Below are 20,819 nucleotides of genomic sequence, written 5' to 3' on the forward strand. Positions count from 1 at the left end.
TAAGTGTTAGCATCTACACTTAGACCTAACATTGCTTGATTCTAGAGGTCTTGGATTTAAACACTATACAATAGGACTAGAAATTTACCTTCTTAGATAGTAACAGAGTAAGGAAGGATTTTAGAAGCCTAAGTGTAAATGAAATAAAATTATCCATGTTTTGACAATCGTTGATGCCAGATAGTAGATACACTGGATTAAAGTTAACCTTTCTTTTTTGGTCTTCATAGTTTGTCACCTTATAGTTAGAAGATACTTCAGGCATCATGTGTGTTCTCAAAGAAGGAAGAAGAGGGCAAGAAGCAGGAAGAATTTTCCACCGGTTTTGCACCTATGTCTCATTGTTTTGAACCTGTCATTGGCTATGTTCTAAGGAGGTTAGGAAAACAGATATTTAGCCTTTTTAGCCTTTGTAGTAGAGGCAGAAAAGGGAAAAGGAAGTTGAGAATTGTTGAGTTAACCTGCTATAACAGTGTCTTAGACAAACAGCAACAAATAAAAACCACTTTACCGTTACTATGGTTTTGACCTGACTTTATTTTCCTGCCACATGACTTGCTGAAAGAGTTGGCTGCCTCCATTTCCTTACTTGGGTCTCCTCTTGGTTATTAAAATTGTTTTTGAGGGGCAGCTAGGTGGCTCAGTGGTTGAGCATCTGCCTTTGGCTCAGGTGGTAATCCCAGGGTCCTGGGATGGAGTCCCGCATTGCGTTCCTCGGAGGGTACCTGCTTCTCCCTCTGCCTGTGTCTCTGCCTCTCTCTGTGTGTGTCTCTCATGTTTTAAAAAATTGTTTTTGGATATCAGTTGACATAATGATTTAATTTCCAATTTTAAAATGTTTCCAAAATTTCCAATTAACCTTTATTTTTTTTATTTTTAAATTTTTTTTTAGAGGATGCACGTAAGCCAGGAATTGGGGGGAAGGGCAGAGGGAAAGGGAGAATCACCTCAGGGCTTAATCTCAGGACCCTGAGATCATGACCTAGCTGAAATCGAATTGAACTTAACCAACTGAGCCATCCAGGCGTCCTCCAATTAACCTTTTAAGTTTAGATTCTCTAGAAAAGTTGAGGATGAAGATGTCTTTTTCTTAGGCTTCTGTGATGTTACTGTTCTGTGTACTTTTTTCTTCCTGCGATTACTACTTAATCCCTTTTATTGGTTTGTCTTTGCTTTACTCTTTAGTGTTGGTGTGCATATTCTGTCTGCAGCCCTTTTTTTCCTATAAAGTATTCTGTTAATCTCACAGTCTTTGTACTATGTTTGTGGCTTCTGCATGCCTGATTTTTAAATATCTCACTCAATCTTCATCTTTCCCCATAATTCCAGATATTTATTTCTAATTGACTTGAAAATATTCTTGTGTTCTTTTCACTTCAGAAATGTTTATTGGTTCCCTGTTGCCTTTTACTTATGTGCAACCTTCTTACCTGATTTCAAGGACCTTCACAATTTATGACTCTGAGCTACCTTTCCAGGTTTCCCCCTCATAATTCCTTTTCATCATTTCCATGCTACAGCCAGACCAGTTCCTGGAATAGAACACTTGTTTTGCCTCTGAATTCTTTTATGTATCACCACTGCATGAAACCTAGCCTAATTCATGCCTACAGTAGACCATTTTAAGTGCTACCTGAAAAGCAGCCTTTTTCTGCAAATTCTCCCCTGATTTCTTCCACCAGATATGTCTCTTCAAGGACCGCATGGTATAGTGTAAAGGGCACCACACACGTTACATTCTGGAATTCTGCAAAGTGCATGAACTGTCTTTGTCTTTTAACCCCTGTTTACGCTTGTGTGTCATGTCCCTGTTCTGTGCCTCTTAACACTTGTATGTATATTGCCTATTTTACTTAAATAAACTTTGAAGTCTTTATAAAATACTGGGAATGTGTTTCTTTTCCTTGAATTGCCTACTAGAATAATGCTTTATTTATTGAATTAGACACTCAAAAACCATACTTTCAAGAAAATTTTCATATTTTAATATACTAATAAATTACTATGTCAACTTTGGTTTTGAACAGTCCTCCTGATGCATTGCAGGAAAGATTGAGAATTGTAATCTCATTTTAACTGTTCGTTAACACGATTTATTCTCAAAATAGGTATCCCGATTGGAATCCTGAGATCCTTCCATCAAGAAGGTAATTCTTTTGAATAGTGATTGTTGAGACCTGATTTTCTTTTAAGAGTAAACAGGTACCTTTTTTTTTTTTGAAAGATAAATTGTTTTTAATTGAGTTCCTATTTTGATCATTTTTACATTTATTTATTTGTTTATTTTTGAAAGATTTTATTCATTAGAGAGACAGAGAGAGGCAGAGACACAGGCAGAGGGAGAAGCAGGCTCCCTGCAGGGAGCCCGATGTGGGACTTATCCCAATCCCAGGACTCCAGGATCACGCCCTGAGCCAAAGGCAGACGCTCAACTGCTGAGCCACTCTGGTGTCCCTGATAATTTTTACTTTTAAACAGCAAATAAATGCAACAATCTTTATGAATCTTTCTTTAACTATCCCAGCTTAAATGTGATAGCTTGTCTCTAAACTTCTATATTTTTTTTGTTTAGTCTTTTCTGAAGATAATTGATGTTTTTGTTATTGTTTTATGTTTGTGGTCTTACGTTATAAATGCCTTGAAGGCTGGGAATGGTTTTGTTAAGGTTTGTATTCCCTAGGAGGTCCCTGTTTAACGTGTGTATATGCAAGTACAGCAGTCAAAGAAGTATTTGTAGATGGCATAATCTCTCAGGAAAAAATTGTTGAAAAGCATTTGTTTATGTAAATGTTTCTTAAATTTTTTATATAACTTAATACTTTATTTTAAGATTTTATTTATTCATGAGAGACACAGAGAGAGAGGCAGAGACCTAGGCAGGGGGAGAAGCAGGCTCTCTCTGAGGAGCGTGATGCGGAACTCGATCCCAGGATCATGCCCTGAGCCAAAGGCAGACACGCTCAACCACTGAGCCACTCAGGTGTCCCTAACTTAATACTTTTCAATATATAGTTGGCTACATAGTGGTACAGGAGAAGCCCAGGAGATTGATGGGGAACATATTCTTCTGTATATAGCAAAACAGGGATCCAGGCAACTAGAGGGCTGAGCATCTGTTCTGATTGTTTCTTATTCATCTATAAGGGTGAATTGCATCATAACAAACAGGTTTTTGTTTTAAATACACGGTATCAGAGTTTGGTAGTGTTTATAGTCTGTTATTAAGAAGGAACTTCTGTCATTTAACATAAGTTAAATTTACGTTAAATTGCTGAATCTTGTGATTCCTCCCTTTCTTTATAGAAATGAAGGCAATAGAAAAGAAAATGAAACTCCAAGAAGACGGTCTCATTCCCCCAGTCCTAGACGTTCTAGGAGATCAAGCTCAAGTCACAGATTCCGTCGATCTCGAAGCCCAATACGTTATATATATAGACCAAGAAGTCGAAGTCCAAGAATTTGCCATCGTTTCATTTCTCGATACAGATCCAGATCTCGTTCACCATATCGAATGAGAAATCCATTTAGAGGTAGTCCAAAATGTTATCGATCAGTTAGCCCTGAAAAGACATCACGAAGATCAGTTAGATCATCAGGTACACTTATGGTCATGAATATTAATAGACAATATAGCTAATAATAAATCTACTTATTTTGACTAAGTTTTTTAGGTTTTGTTTGAATTTCTTTATTTCTATATCTTTAATAAGTTTGAAATCATGACTTATATGCTATTGTCAAGATTTAACAAAAGTTGACATTTTGAGCTATTTTTCCTAGCTCTTTTAATAAGATAGAGATGAAATATTCTATTTATTATATTTTAGAATTTCTTTTATATATATATATATATTTTTTTTAGAATTTCTATATGAAATTGACCCACATCCCAACCTCTGGTCCATTCTCCTTCCTTTTATTAAGTGTCAAAAGAAGTGTGGGTATCTGTCTACCCAAAATCAAATTTAAAAACAATGGATATGTCAGCATCTTAGTTTGCCCATGAATTAAAGTTTTTTGAAATTTCTCATGTTTTCAACCTGTGTCTTAATACTGGTTCAGTGACATTTCTAGAAATAGCTCATTTATGTGTCCTCAGATCTATTTAGAGGTCTTCAAGGTCTTTCCTTTTCCAACTATCTGTGAAGCTGGATTTTCTTTGTACATTTCAGTGAAACAATGTATCCATCAGATTGGATGCCAAAGCAGAGATGAGAATTCAGGGGTTTTTTGTTTTGTTTTGTTTTAAGATTTTATTTATTCATGAGAGAGAGAGAGAGGCAGAGACACAGGCAGAGGGAGAAGCAGGATCTATGCAGGGAGCCCGATATGGGACTCGATCCTGGGCCCCCAGGATTTATTCATGAGAGAGAGAGAGAGGCAGAGACACAGGCAGAGGGAGAAGCAGGATCTATGCAGGGAGCCCGATATGGGACTCGATCCTGGGCCCCCAGGACTACTCCCTGAGCCAAAGGCAGCCCCCCTCAACCACTGAGCCACCCAGGCCGCCCGAGAATTCAGGTTTTAAGCCCAACATGAAAGTGTGTGGGAAAGTGTTGTGGTGCCACTCATCTAATTTCTTGTTTCTTTTGGGAATTAAAATGGTTTTTCATAAAAATGTTATTTTATGCTAACACATGAATTTATTATTATTAAATGAATTAAGTATTTTTAAAATTCTATTTCAATTTCTTATATAGTAGATACTGATAAATTTAACACAAAAACTCTTTGGAGCCCTCAGGAAAAAAAAGAAATATGAATTCTTTTTTAAGATTTTTTTTTTTTAAGATTTATTTATTCATGAGAGACCCAGCGAGAGAGAGAGAGAGAGAGAGAGAGAGAGAGAGGGGCAGAGACCCAGGCAGAGGGAGAAGCAGTTTTCCTGCAAGGAGCCCGATATGGGACTCGATCCCGGATCCCGGGATCACGCCCTGAGCCGAAGGCAGACGCTCAACCACTGAGCCACCAAGGTGTCCCTGGAATCCTTAATTTTTAAAAGTGAGGAGGGATATTGAAATCAAAAGTTTGAGGACTACTGGTGTAAGATTAGCTCATGAGTGAAGAATTGAAGATTAAGAATTGTTTTATGTTTATTTGCTTCCTGTCTGGTCTGACAGCAGCTCTGTGTGATAAATACTTGGGCAGTTGAGTTTTTTGTTTTTTGTTTGTTTTTTTAAATAATGTGATGTGATGGTGGTGTTCATCATACATTCTTTTCAGTTGAAGTTGTTTTTATGTCCTTTTTACTAGATAGAAAAAAAGCATTCGAAGATGTAGTACAACGATCTGGGCATGTTTCAGAATTCAATAAACAGAAACATCTTGAAATAGTTGATAAAGGACACTCACCAGCACAGAAGCCTAAAACTAGCAGTGGATTGAAGCCATCAGTTAAATCTACAAACTCTATAAAGAGTGATTCAAGTTTAGTGGGACATTGTACTCGTTACAAAGCCAAGAATATTGAAGATGACACCTTACCAGAATGTAAACCAGTGTCTGAAAAAGCAGTTTCTCTCCAGCGTAAGGTTAGTAGTCTTTTAATTTGTTAGTGCATGTAGATACTTGTGTCATTTTGATACAGAAAAGTTGTTTGGATTTTTTATTTTCATATTTCTTTTTTTTCATATTTCAAAAGTTTAAAATCATGACTTACTAAACCATGTTGATACAGAATATTTTATTGGTTGCTCCTATGAATTTAGTAAAAGCCCATTAATTCCAAATCTTGTAGCTTACAAATCCTAGAGGTTTGGCATTTGATGTATCAAAAGTGAGAACATTTTGATGGTTGGGTATTTTAAGCTAACCACACAAGAGGTGGTTGTGATGAATTTTGATATCTGGTAGGGGAAGTGAGTATAATCACATTAATGAGCTTTTGTAATCTTTTGTCAGTAAGCTGTAAAAGTCTCTACCGAGAATTGATCATTTTTAGCCTATTTTTTTACTTTTTTGCAGTACAGTTCAGAAGTCAAAAACTGTTGCCCAGTGTAGAATAGCCTATTTTCTGGTACTGATTTATTGGTGTATTTTGACTGTAACCTGCTAGTTAAAAAAGTGGTGTAGTATTGTATATATTAATTACATTACTGATACAGTAAATAGTATATGAAGCATCCGGAGAACAAATGTTAGAGTAATTGCCAGTGTTAAGCCATATTGTCAGATGGTTATGTGATATTAACAAGTCTTCAGGTATTTGGGTATACATTACTCATAACATTGTCTAAATATTTTCAACAATTCTAATTCCTTGCCTTTAAAGAGGTTATATTTAGAAGGATGCACTTAAAATAATCAACCTGTAATTACACCATTTTGAAGAGTGTTAGGAAGAATTTTTAGTACAGGGAAAAATTTGAAGAGGCTAAATTTATCTATAGTGTTCTTTTCATTTTGTTTCAAGACTTCTAGATGGTGACAGTGGAACTTTTTAAGTTTTGTTTTTTTTTTTTTAATTTTTTATTTATTTATGATAGTCACACAGAGAGAGAGAGAGAGGCAGAGACACAGGCAGAGGGAGAAGCAGGCTCCATGCACTGGGAGCCCGACGTGGGATTCGATCCTGGGTCTCCAGGATCGCGCCCTGGGCCAAAGGCAGGCGCCAAACCGCTGCGCCACCCAGGGATCCCCCTTTTTAAGTTTTTTTAAAGTCAGTTTTAAATATAGGTGATAAATTTGATATTCAGATTTTATACATATTATATATGAATCTTTTAAAAATGCTAAACCTATCTAGATACCGTTTCAGCTATTAAAACACAAAGTGAACAAAACTATAGTTTCATCCTCCTTAATGATTGGCCATGTAGATTCATGTAGAAAAATATTCTACAGCAGTTTTGGAACATTCCATAGGTCTTGTTTGTTACAAAATGCTTCTAAACAGAAAAGAGCATCTGTGATTGAGTAACCTATAAGCTTTTAGGTGGTAATATATAAAACATATTTTTTACTACCTTGACATTTAAATTTTTCTTTTAAATTGTGCTAAAATATTTAGAAAAGTCTTTAAAGGACTTAGGTTAATGGTAGAAGAAATTATATTGGGATTTATTGTTGTACTTGATGGCTTAATTTGGTTTAAATTTTCTTTCATTCAAAAATAGATTCGGAAAGACCAGTCTTTACATTATGGTTCAGTTCTTCTTGTATCTGAATTACCAGAGGATGGCTGTACTGAAGAAGATATTAGAAAAATATTTCAACCATTTGGAAAAGTTAATGATGTCCTCATTGTTCCATATAGAAAAGAAGTGAGTCATTCACTCTGTTCTAAAAATACATACAAAGTTACTACATTATAAAGTCTGGTTATTACTTTATAAAGATCTTTTAGCAGCTTTTACTACATATATAATTGTTAATTGAGAGTTAATGTTGTAAGTGCTTAGATTCCAGTGAACAGGGTTCCCAAATACCATTTTATATTCTTTAGAACAGGAATTGGCATACTTTTTCTGTAAAGGGCCAGATAGTAAATATTTTAGGCTTTGTATGCCATAGGATTGCAGCAGCTATTCAATTCTGCCATTGTAGCACAAAGGCAGCCATAAATAATATACAAATGAATGGGTAGGACTGTGTTCAAAAAACTTTGCTAAAACAGATGGCAGGTTATAGCTTGCTTTCCATTGCTTTAGTACACTGGTAAAATTATACTAAAAAAATGATGTTGTTATACAGTATTTTTCACCTGTGGGTTATAGTCCTATAACTCACACAATAAAGTTCATCACAATTATGAACAACTCCAGACTAAGCAGAACATAAAATTGTGAGACAAAACAGGGGAATATAGTTAGTAGTATTTTTTATTGCAAGAAGCCTTAAAAACATCAGACTTACAGCAGTTAGACCAGATCTCCATTTATTCCGGGAGCCCTGCCTTCCTATATCTCATTGTTCCATGAGCTGCCATGGACCTATCTTTCTCTTCTTACGTTGGCAATGGTATAGAAATTCTATAAGGTTAAATATCCATTTCATGTGTAAAAACACCTTAGAGATTAAATGACACTTTAGCTGAACAAAATGAGAAGTAAAAGCAACCAGGATTGGAGGTATTTCATAGTTTCATGTTTGACAAAAAGTACTAAGTCATGCAGAGAATTTTGAGTTAGATTTTTTACTAAAAATTGAATACATTTTATTTAGGCTTACTTGGAAATGGAATTTAGAGAGGCAGTTACTGCAGTCATGAAGTACATTGAAACAACACCTCTTCAGATAAAAGGAAAAAGTGTGAAAGTATGTGTTCCAGGAAAGAAAAAATCACAGGTAAACTGGGTTTTAGATCATACATGTTTCATTGTTTTTGGTTGGTTTGACTTTTTAAAGTGATACATACAGAAGAATGCATAGAACATAAATGTTCACTCAACAGATTGAAATATATTGAAATTAATGACTTTATATTTACAGAAATAGCACTATAAATAGTGTTAAATGGCAAGCAATAGACTAGGAGAAAATACTTAATAAAATTAGAAACATCTGTGAAACCTGTACCTAGTTCACAAGCTAATAGCATTGATAACATCCTGGAAAGCCCCTTGTATACCTCTTCTGAATCCTTACACTCTTCCTTCTGCCCAAAAGTAACCCCCGTTTGATTTCTGATATCATAATTGAGTTTTGCCTGTTTTGAACTTTAAAGAAATAGGATTATAGAGCGTATATATTCTTTTGGGCCCTTGCTTCCTTAAAGATATTACTGTTTATAAATTTAGTCTTTCTAGATCATTTCTTACACTTTAGTTTATATATCCATTGATAATGTCTATAGACGTTTTGCTTTTTTTAAGAAGTACTTGCAGTTTTGCTTTGGGTATGAGTGTTCTTTTCATGTAATTATTATATTTGCTGAAGAATATCTACTTTATAGGGGCTTTGTACTTTTCAGTCAGCAATTTGATTTGGAGATCTAAATGTTAGTACATATAGATTTTCCTCATTCCTCTTAATTTCTGTGTGGTATCACTTTGTATAAATATACCACAGTTATTTTAACAGTTCCTTGTGGATTTTATATTTAGGTTATTTCTAATTTTTCACTAATAGAACAGGACTTTAGTTAACTTCCTTGCATATGGCTTTTACAGGCCTTTCTTATACATTTATGGTACTGTTTTTAAGGTGATATCTAGTGGAATTGCTGGGTGATAGGTTATATAGGAATAAGTAATATCAGGTCTCCCATTAAGTAGCTATAATAATTTTGTCTGATAATAATGAGAATACTAGTGTTTCTGTGTTACCCACGTCTTAATATTTGCAGTTTTAAAATGCAATGTGTAAAATATGGTATTGACCTTTAATTTGTGTTTTCCTGATTATTATTAAACTTCATACTTAATTATTAGTTACTACTGTTTTAATGAGTTGTGTATATCTTTCCCCATCTTTCTATTGGGTTGTCTTTTTAAGAAATTTCATTTGAAGGTGCTCATGATTTTGATACTAATTTTGTATTATCTCTGAGAAGTATTTTCTTCCAGTATATCATTTATATAAATTTTTTTTATATAAAATTTTTAATTTCAATGTACTCAAGTTGATTTTCCCCCCTCTTAATGGCTTCTGCTTTTTGTGTTTTGTCTTGTTTTAGAATTTCCCTTTATACCAGTGCCAGAAAAGATGTGATTTCATTATTACTTTAATCTATAAGTTGTGGTTAAGGTGTTATTGGGATTAATACTATTTCCAAAATGGATAGCAAACTAGCCCAACACCATTTATACCTAATTGGTTCTTCCTCACTGATTTCAAAAACCATCGTTATGTGTATAAATTACCCTGCACACGTAGATCTTTTCATACTGTTGTTAGATCAATCCGTTTATTTCTGTTTCAATACTGTGTGATATCAGTTATTATATATTACTGTAACTTTACATAATTGCCTATCTTTCTGATAGAATCCTTTTTCTTTGTTCTTTACTTAAAATTAATTTGGAAAAATAAAATTTATTTGGGGTGCCTATTTGTGACTCAGTTGGTTAAGCATCCAACTCTTGGTTTCTGGCTCAGGCCCTGATCTCAGGGACCTGAGATCAAGACCCATGTTCAGCTCTGTACTCAGCACAGAGTCTGCTTGTAATGTTTTCCCCATCCCTCTCCCTCCGCATCTGCTTCTCACCCTGCTCATTCTCACGTATGCACGCACATTCTTTCTCTCTCTCTTAAAATAAATAAATATGAAATCTTTTTAACAACAAAAAAAATATTTTGGTTAATCTTGAACATTTACTCCTGATACTGTATTGCATTTGTATGGATGATTTACAATACTTATTCTTTCTCTTCAGAAGCATGGCTTGTCTCTATGTAGACTTCATATAGTGTCTTTTCATAATGGTTTTTAGTAATGTTTCCATGAGTACATTTTGGAGGGGATGTTAAGTTTATTTATTCTATTTATTTGTATATATCATAAATATTACTTAAATTGCTAGTCCATAAAGGATCTATATGTTTTATTTTGTTTATGTTTTCTGATTAGTTACTGCTAGAGTAACCCATGATCCTAGTTTACATCTGTTACATACCATATATTTATTTTCATTGTCCTGATTTGAAAAATGAATTTTATGGTAATCCATAAAATTTATTTTCCAAGCAGAAAAAAAGGAATAAAAACCAAAAGCAAAAAGAAGGTTTCTTTAGGTTTTATTTGTTTTGAATTTTTTCTTTTTTTTTTAATGGAAGAATGAGCAACTTTTACTGACATATGATTTACCAGAACAGTGACACGTTACTCCTCTAGTTGCAGAGAAGGTTAGGGAGAAGCAAGAATTGAATTGAATTATATATTTAAGAATGTAAAGTTTATCCTGTAGACCGTTCAGTGTTATTCAATGTTTTGAACAGAGCTGTGACGGAAAGTGGATGGATTAGATAAATTCATTTGGGAGTGATCTGTATAATAAATTAGGCAAATGATTGAAGAAGAGGAGGAAAGCTTAGCAGAGTGATTAAAGGGGAAAAGAGGAAAAAACTACTGAAGTTTGTTTAGAAGATTCATCTAGCCAACCAGCCTCTTATAATAATAGTAATGGTTTCAGGTAGATTAGTAAACTTGAGAATAGGAAGGAGAAATAGCTTAAACGAGTTAACTCTCAAGCAAGACCTGGCTGATCATTAAATTTTGAGAACAGAGGAGAAAGTCTTCTTTAATATTAAAAAGTTTAATCTGGGAAAACAGGTAGATTAAGGATACATCTAGGTTATTAGAATATTTCAGTAAGATTAAAATAATTCTCTTTGATAACATTTTGATAAGGTTGGTATGGTTGTAACAAGTCCAAGAAGAGCCCACCTATATTTACTATTCTGATTTTCATAGTAACAAATAGGGGAAGCTATCAGCACTATAAATTAGAAAACATGCCATCTTTGTGTCAAAAATATTGGTATTCTTCAACTAAATATAGTTTGAATGAGGCTAACTCATGACTCTGTTGTAATTGAGCAGCCTTCCTAGGGACTGACTGGAGGAGATCCCATAGAGAACTCCAGCTATGGATGTTTCAGATTGGAAATGTATAGATAACCTTCTTAGCCTGTTATTACAGGGGAAGACATCAACTCTTTTCCAAGAGCAAACTAAAACAGACTTGGAGCCCAAACCAGGAAGAAGGGCATTGCTACAGCTTTCTTGGTCCAGATCTTAATTTTGACACGAATAGTCAGACCAAGAAAAAAGTTTTCGTCCACATTTGATATTTTGTGTTAGGACTGCCTTTGACTCTGGCTGTGATTCAAAGAATATCTGCTCCATTTTGCTACTTCTTCGATTCAATGAAGAAATGTTACAGAAAAGATGAAAATTGCCTACATCCCTGTATTTAAAACTGGATTAAGGAATCCGTGGGTGGCTCAGCGTTTGGAGCCTGCCTTTGGCCCAGGGCGTGATCCTGGAGTCCCAGGATCAATCCCCACATCGGGCTCCCTGCATGGAGCCTGCTTCTCCCTCTGCCTGTGTCTCTGCCTCTCTCTTTCTCTCTCTGTGTCTCTCATGAATGAATAAATAAAATCTTTAAAAATAAAAAATAAGTAAATAAAACTGGATTAAAATATGAATTGGCACAACTTTAACAAATTCAATTACCTTGTCTTTAATTATAAGCCAATGTAGACCTCAGTTCTTAGTACTGATTCTTAACCATTTTTGGGCTACCACTACCAAGAATCTGATGAAAGCAGGCATTTTTTTTTTTTTTTCGCAGAAATGGACAGTGGTCCATACTCCTAGAATTTTCTTTAATGGAACAGGAGTACTTTCTCTAGAAAAAAGTATCAGATTTTTCATTGCAGCTCTGAAGTAGTGCTGTAGCCTAACTCTGCAAAAACTAAATGAAAACAATACTTTGAAATTTTTAGTTTGGTTTGTTTATTTATTTTTAAAGATTTTATTTATTTATGAGAGACACTCAGACACAGAGACACAGGCAGAGGGAGAAGCAGGCTCCATGCGGGAGCCTGACGTGGGACTCGCTCCTAGGTCTCCAGGATGAGGCCCCAGGCTGAAGGCAGCGCTAAACCGCTGAGCCCCTGCGGGCTGCCCTAGTTTAGTATTTTTAGAAAGATTCATAGTAATATTACATCTAAAACCCAGAGTAAGCAGTTAGCTAATATCCAAGAAGATTGCATAGAAATGAAAAACAATGCTGAGAAACCGTTATTAGGGTTTGAGCATTATAGAAAAAGTAACAAGGCAATAAAACCAAAGATAAAATCAAAATTCAGACGACAGTTTAATTTCATTTTTTTAAAGATTTTATTTATTTATTCATGAGAGACAGAGAGAAAGAGGCAGAGAGAGAGAGAGGCACAGAGAGAGAGAAAAGAGGCAGAGACAGAGGCAGAGGGAGAAGCAGGCTCCATGCAGGGAGCCTGACGTGGGACTCATCTCAGGTTTCCAGGATCACACCCTGGACTGAAGGTGGTGCTAAACCGCCAAGCCACCCGGGCTTCCCTAATTTCATTTTAATTGAAAAACTGTTTCTTAAAAATCTGTTATAAGGCATTGTGATATCTGCAGAAGATAGAGTGATGAACAGACAGATGTGCTCTCACTCTTCTTGGAACTTAATAGTTTTCTCGTGATGAAGAGGAAAGACATGGTGGGTATATTCAGGAGACCCAGTCTGCAAATCACTGAAATTCGAGAAAGAGGACACCACTTTAATACTGTTGAAGACTTTAAATTTTATAGTTATACAGGGGCAACCTCTAATAATTCAGGCACAAACGGTGTAAGTATAAAAAGGAGTAGTCTAGTCTTAGTGTAATGGAAGAGAGATAAATTCTTTGTAATTCATTAATTCTCTTTTACCATTGATCTACATTTTCTTACCACTCTCTTACAAAAACATTTCAAATAATGCAGTGACACTTCAGTATCTAATTGCTGTCATCCTGGTCCAGTCCACCACTGTCTTTTGTTTTGGCTATTACTGTAGCCTTATAACAGTCTCTACCTCTGTCCTTACCTTTTCACCCACTCAGACTCTGTTCTTAACATAGAAGCAGATTGATTTTGCCGTTCATAGTTTCAGCTTTTCATCACACTCCGAGGAAAAGCCAGTACTCAACAGTGGCTTATAAGAGTTCACACCACACATTCCACCCACAGTCTGCCCCTAAACCACCATGTACCTCTTTCCATCTCTACTTCCAACCCCAAGCATCCTTTATTCTTCTTTCTTTTTTTTTCATTTCAAGTTTTTACATCCTTTATACTTCATAAACCATCTAATAGGCTTGGATCTCAAAAGTCTTACAGTTCCTGTTCCTTCTGTCTGGAGTGCTGTCAACGCAGGGAATGGCTTGCTCTCTTCTTTCCTGTAGGTGTTTGCTCATATGTTATCTTTTCAGTAGACTTGTGTAACAAACTTTTTGAAAGTTGCATAGCTCCTCATTCCCAAACAGGAACAGTTGTTTCCCTTCTCTGTTACTTTTCTCCACAGCTCTTGTTGCTAACCCATATGATATGTATATATTTTTAATTTCCTTGTGGTCTTTCTTTCCTTAACCCTTGAAGGTAAACTCATTAAGAATTTTGTTTTATTTACTACTCTCCAGTGCCTAAAATTCTGCTTGACAATTAGTGAACATTCAGTAGATATTTGTTAAATTGATCTGAATATCATAATATCTATGTTTTTTGTTGTATATCTTTTTGCTTGTGTGTATTTTCTAAATTGCCTTGGATAATTGGGGAAGAAACTTAAGTTTTTCTTTTTCAAAATCTTTTTCTTTCACAGAACAAAGAGATGAAGAAAAAGACATCAGATTCAAAGAAAATATCTGCATCTGCTTTAAAGTGAGTAACGCATGATTTCATATCTGAGAATGAATGTGCATGTGAATTCAAATTTTAAAACTTTTGTGCAACTGCATTTTTAATATATTTTATTACCCTGACTCCAGTTTATTTTTTTCTTTTTTTTTTCTGACTCCAGTTTAAATGAGACATTGTTCAAATTGAATTGCCTTAACTTTATTTTTAAAATTTTTAATTTAAGTAAGCTCTATGCCCAACATGGGGCTTGAACTCATGACCCTGAGATGAGGAGTCACATGCCCTACCTGCTGAACCAGTTAGGCGCCTCTAAACTTTTTTAGATTAAGCTTTTCATCTTCAGAAGTTTTAGAACTTAGACTTTCAATCTTTGCTAAATTTTTTCTTCTTTTAAATAGAAAAGATATAGACGCTTCCAAAGGTGTTGAAACTGTGACTTCAGCTTCTGCCCGTAAGTTGTTACTTTTAATACTCCTCCAAAGAAGTATATTTTGTCAGTTTACTAGAAACTTCTTACAAGATGATGGTAGGAAAACTATTTATTGTGTATTTGTAGAAGGAACCCAGATTGGTCCCTATATTAAGCTAGTGGTTAGTAGCTAATATATAAAGGTTCAAAGAGATAGTGTCTATAAAATACCTATCATAGTTCCATAGGTAATAGCTGTTTAGGTTAATTTTGTAGTATCTCCTTTCAGCCCCTACCAATAAGATACAACACAAAGATATGTTAAGATTGCTTGTTTGGTCTCCTTTGATTTTGGAAGTTTGCTGAGAGCCAAAAGGTAAACTAAAAAGACCAAACAGAAGGCAGTGTTACTACACTCAAGTGTTAAAGTTGTTTCTTTATACTCAGGAAAACATTGCAGGTCTTTATTATGAATTAGCTAAGTGAATTTTGCATACAGTTTTAATAAACTGAGTTTTCTCCATCTGTTTGGGGTTGGAAAGAAGTCACTGCCACAACAAACCCTCTTTTGAGTTTAGTAAGAATAAGTTGCTTGATAATGAAGGATGAGACAGAAAAGCTAAAATAAAGTAGATATAAACTAGAAAGTTTATAAAATTTAGAAAGTTAAATTGTTTTGTATGTTTTCTTTTAGAAAGGTATATAGTGTGTTCTGAATTTCTTTCTTTCTTTCTTTCTTTCTTTCTTTCTTTCTTTCTTTCTTTCTTTCTTTCTCTCTCTCTCTCTCTCTCTCTCTCTCTCTTTCTTTCTTTCTTTCTTTCTTTCTTTCTTTCTTTCAGATGTATTTATTTATTCATGATAGACATAGAGAGAGAGAGGCAGAGACACAGGCAGAGGGAGAAGCAGGCTCCATGCAGGGAGTCCGACTGGGACTTGATCCCAGGTCTCCAGGATCACGCCCTGGGCTGTAGGCGGTGCTAAACCTCTGAGCCACCGGGCCTACCCGATGCAGTGATTTCTTTGAGAAAAACCTTGAACTCTGATTTCAACATTGCTAAATTTCATGTATCATAGACTTACCTGTTGGAGATATCCTTTAGGTCAGCCAATCACCTGGTGTTGAAAGAAGTGGGATACTTTGGAAATTTTTTAAGTTTAAGGTCTAAATTTTGGGACTGGTCCTAACATAATAAAAGCAATGAGTAGGGATCCCTGGGTGGCGCAGCGGTTTAGCGCCTGCCTTTGGCCCAGGGCGCGATCCTGGAGACCCAGGATCAAATCCCACGTCAGGCTCCCGGTGCATGGAGCCTGCTTCTCCCTCTGCCTGTGTCTCTGCCTCTCTCTCTCTCTCACTGTGTGCCTATCATAAATAAATAAAAATTAAAAAAAAATTAAAAAAAAAAAAAACAATGAGTAGAGGGAGAAATGCTTCAAGTCAAGTATACTCTCCCTTCTAATAGAAATGTAGAAAGACAGGAGCCTGTAAATAGGATTGAGAAAGTCTCATGAGGGTGCATGATAAGTTAATTAGGGCAGTTTTTATTCATTTATTTATTTTAGAGAGGGAGAGACTGAGCAAGAACACGGAAGGGCAGAGGGCAAGGGAGTCTGAAATGGATTCCACACTGAGAGTGCGGAGCCCGACACGGGGCTCCATCCCATGACCCTGAGATCACGACCTGAACTGAAACCAAGAGTCAAACAGTCAATCACTGAGGTGCCCAGGCATCCCTGATTAGATAATTTTAAAGAGAACTTTAATTGTAAGCACAAATCAGAAAGGATGAAGAGAAATACATGAAGGAAGCAAAAGTATAATTTGATCAGAATGGAAAACTTTAGAACCATTACCCATCACTAATTTAAAAAAAAAACAAAACTGAGCATCTACTATATGCTCATAATTGGGGATACTTTTTAACGTGTTAGGATATATCAGTGAGGCAGCCCCGGTGGCCCAGCGGTTTAGGGCCCCCTCAGCCTGGGGTGTGATCCTGGAGACCCGGGATCGAGTCCCATGTCAGGATCCCTGCATGGAGCCTGCTTCTCCCTTCGCCTCTCTCTCTCTGTCTGTCATGAATAAATAAATAAAATATTTTTTTTAAAAAAAAAGGATATATCAGTGAACCAGTAGCCACTGTCTCTATTTCCGTGTAGCTTATATACTAACTTGAGGTAATAGATGATATATACTAAATACTATGTTTTATAAAGTGAAAAATGTTGTGACAGGGTGAAGGAGATCCAGGGTTAGTTTGGAGTTTGAACTTACTGTTTAGAATAAAATAATGATTTGTTAAATAGAAGAAGAGTCTACTAACGGGTATAATCTATGCCAGAAGACAAAAAACAAGGGAAAGAAACTTGCCATTGGTTGCGCTAATTAATACGAGGCAATTTATGTTACCTTCCTTAATCTTTCAAATTGCCTTCTCATTTTATAGATGAGAAAACAGATTCAGAGATTAATAATTTACTCAAAGTTAAGTGACTTATTTGGGGTCACATGGAAGAGTTAGGATTCAGATCTAAAACTGTATGATTTCAAAGCATTTCATCTATTAAACTACGAAAACTTGTTCTAAATCTCCTTTGATTGCTCTTTTATCTCCCTATAATGGTTTCCCTAAATGTCTGTTCCTCTTATGTCATACTTTTCTTCCTAATTTTTTTCTTTGTACAGCTTTAAGGACCAGTGACATCTCGTGTATATACATAAACCTCTACCCCCTTGAGTTTGTTCCTCTCATTTTTTTATGTCATTTGACAGTCACCATTCATCATCCAATGTAGAATTATGAGTAATCGTCTCCCTGTCTCTTCTCTTCTACACCACCTAGTTCAAGCTTAAATAACATCTTTCCTCTTTTCATCCAACCAGTGGCTGATTCAAACTAGTTCTCTCTTGAGTCTGGCTCAAGCTATGTCTTTTGACTTTGCTTCATCACACTTGTAACTATTTTAATTGATTCATATTTGAATTTTGAAGATGGCCTCTTGACCATATTTTTATTCCACTCTGCTTCATTATTCATACCATTGCCCTGAGATCTCTTTAAAGCAGGTCTGATCATTCCACTTCTAGTGACTCGCAGGAGAAAGTCCAGATTATTTAACATTGAATAAATGACCCTTTACCCTTTGTCCCAGGTTACTTTTTACTTCCTTGTCACCTTTATTTATGCTGTCCATTTGTTTGGGATTCTCTGAATTCCAGTTACTTTAGTAAGCACTTACTGTGTACCTACTTAGTAGGTACCAGGCCTTGTACAAGGTACTGTGGATAGGAAGCCATTTAAGACTACTTTTTTGGGGTGGAGTTGGAGCAAATTCTGGATTATTTTTTAAGGCCCACCTCAGATAGAACTTCTCCGTGATACCTTCCCTGACTTACCTGGGCATTAGAAGCCTCCAGTTCCCTTCTAGTAATACTGAATACATTGAGTCATTTGGTATTAGTTGTTTGTTTGTTTATTTTAAAGATTTTATTTATTCATGAGAGACACAAAGAAAGAGGCAGAGACATGGGCAAAGGGAGAAGCAGACTTCCTGCAGGGAGCCTAAAGTAAGACTCGATCCCAGGACCCCGAAAACATGACCTGAGCCAAAGGCAGATGCTCAACCACTGAGCCACCCAGGTGCCCTGATATTAGTAATTTAATAATTCTATCTCTTTTATTTGGCTCGGTAAGGGAATATTTGTCGTTTTATTTTCCCATTCCTTAATATGTAATATAGTATAAGGGTTAATGAATAAATATTTGTAGGAGTTAAAATACAGGGGACACTCAAACTGTATTGTTGTAACTGAACCCATGGGGAAACAGCCAAAATTTTCTGATTTGTCATCCTTAATTTAATGATTTTTTTCTTAACATTTTATTGGTTCTCTTTTCTCTTCCCTCCCCTCCCCTCCCCTCCCCTCCCCTCCCCTCTCCTCTCCTCTCTCTTCTCTTTTCTTTTCTCTTTCTTTTAAGTAAATGTATCTTGGGGGATGCCTGGGTGGCTCAGTGGTTGAGCGTCTGTCTTCGGCGCAGGGCATGATCCCGGGATCTGATACTGAGTTCCACATGGGGCTCCTTGCGGGGAGCCTGCTTCTCCCTCTGCCTGTGTCTCTGCTTCTCTCTCTCTGTGTTTCATGAGTAAATAAATAAAATCTTTAAAAGATAATTTAAAAAAATAAAGTAAATGTATCTTATTTTTTATATTTTTCAGTTTCCAGATAAAAATAACTTTCTTTTAGGGAACAAAACAGATGAACAAACAAAGAGACAAACCAAAACACAGACTTTTAATGCTAAGTCCTTTATTTCCCCAAGTAAAGCATTCTGCCCAGTTTCCACATTTGAGTTCCATCAAATCTTTAAATAAATCTAGTTCTATTTTAGCTATTTCATGGTATTCAGAGGAAAGGAAAATTTTCTTTAAAAATGGGGATGGAGAGAAGGGAAACAGGAAGAAGCAGGTTAATATGGACATCAAATGCTGACAGACACTATGCCTGTCAGAGGATAAACCAAGAAAATAGTAACACCAAAAGCTATTGAAGATGTGGAGAAACTTGTACATTGATGTTAGGAATTTAAAATGGTGCAGAAAATAATATTGCAGGGTGGTTTTTTGTTGTTGTTGTTGTTTTAGTTTACTTAGGTAATCTGTACACTCATCGTGGGGCTCAGACTCACAACTCCAACCAGGGTCAAGAATTGCATGCTCTACTGACTGAGCCAGCCAGTGCCCTAAGTATTACAGTTTTTACAAAACTAAGCATGTGCTTTACCATAGGACCCAGCAATTATGCTCTTTGGGCATTTATCCTAGATGGATGAATTACTTTTGCACAAAACCTGTCCAGACAAAAACCTGTGCATGAATGTTGTTAGCATCTTTATTTGTAATAACCAAAAACTAGGAGCAAGGCAAATGTCCTTCAGTGGGTGAATGGTTAAACTGTGTGATATATTTGTAGTATGGAATACAACTTGGCAGTAAAAAGGAACAAATTATTGATAGATGTAATACTCGGATGGATTGCAGAGGAATTACACTGAATGAAAAAAATCAATCTCAAAAAATTATATATTAGAGCTTTTATTTATACAGCACTATTGAAATGATAAAGTTCAAGAGAGAGAGAATAGATTAGTGGTTGTTGGGTTGAAGAGGAGGGGAGGTAGGTGGCTATTGCTGTAAGTGGGTAGTAGGAAGGATCCTTGTGAGGGAACTGGCTGTATCGTGATCCATGATCACAGTAATCTACACATTATGGTACAATTTCATGGCACTAAACAAACATTAATGAGTGTGTGTAGAACTAGGGAAATGTTAGTAGATTGTATTAATGTCAGTTTTCTGTTTGTAATTTAGTACATAATTATGCAAAATATTACCATTGGGGGATATCGGGTGAAGGGATGGGATTTCTCCCTATTATTTCTTACAACTCCTTGTGAATTTACAGTTATCTCAAAATAAAAAGATAAATGTTTTGAAATGCTGATAAAGTTGTCATAATAAAACTATGGAGCAGTTTCACGTAACAAAAATTATGTTAATTCTGTGAAATAACATAAATATTGTCCTAAAACTAATAACCACCAGTCGGTGCAAGTCAGGAGCATAAAAATTGGAAAGTATGATTCATTATTATTTGCAAATGTGTGTGTATGATGGAACACCCAAGAGAGTCTAGTGAAGTGCTTGCTAATTAGCCACCTTAATTTTCTAAATTAATATAGGGTTTCAGTTGCTTTTTTATGTAGAAAGAATAACCATACATGTAATCTAATAAAATATTCCATTTACAGTAATAAAAAGGGTAAAAGCTATGAAAAAAAATTTAAATATTACTGAAAGACATAAAATGCTATGTGAGAAAACAGCTCACTCTTTGATAGAAAGCTCACCATTATGTGTCTCCTTTTTAAAAAAGATTTATTTATTTATTTGTTTGTTTGTTTATGAAAGCAAGTTTGCATAAGCCGAGGGGAGAGGCAGGCTCCCCTGCTTAACTGCCCCAGTATGCCTTTTTTTTTCTTATATTAGATAAATGTTACGAATCCAATAAAAATCCCAGTAAGATGTTTTAAATTCATA

The 20,819-nt window shown here is 35.5% G+C and overlaps 1 protein-coding gene across 14 annotated transcripts in view; it reads left to right on the forward strand.

The window, feature by feature from the left end:
* ZNF638 (zinc finger protein 638) overlaps positions 1-20,819 on the forward strand; it is a 136,785-nt gene that overhangs the window by 80,408 nt on the left and 35,558 nt on the right. For 10 of the 14 annotated variants that reach the window (XM_072769755.1, XM_072769760.1, XM_072769762.1 and 7 more), the window contains 7 exons: positions 2,109-2,147; positions 3,304-3,596; positions 5,254-5,531; positions 7,116-7,262; positions 8,164-8,286; positions 14,277-14,335; positions 14,713-14,765. In XM_072769755.1, the coding sequence (XP_072625856.1) occupies positions 2,109-2,147; positions 3,304-3,596; positions 5,254-5,531; positions 7,116-7,262; positions 8,164-8,286; positions 14,277-14,335; positions 14,713-14,765 (992 nt within the window). The remainder of the gene's footprint in view (positions 1-2,108; positions 2,148-3,303; positions 3,597-5,253; positions 5,532-7,115; positions 7,263-8,163; positions 8,287-14,276; positions 14,336-14,712; positions 14,766-20,819) is intronic. The other 4 variants (XM_072769758.1, XM_072769769.1, XM_072769767.1 and 1 more) reach the window with 1 other exon arrangement.

Source organism: Canis lupus, chromosome 12, assembly GCF_048164855.1.
Source record: "Canis lupus baileyi chromosome 12, mCanLup2.hap1, whole genome shotgun sequence".
Taxonomy (NCBI): Eukaryota; Metazoa; Chordata; class Mammalia; order Carnivora; family Canidae; genus Canis; species Canis lupus.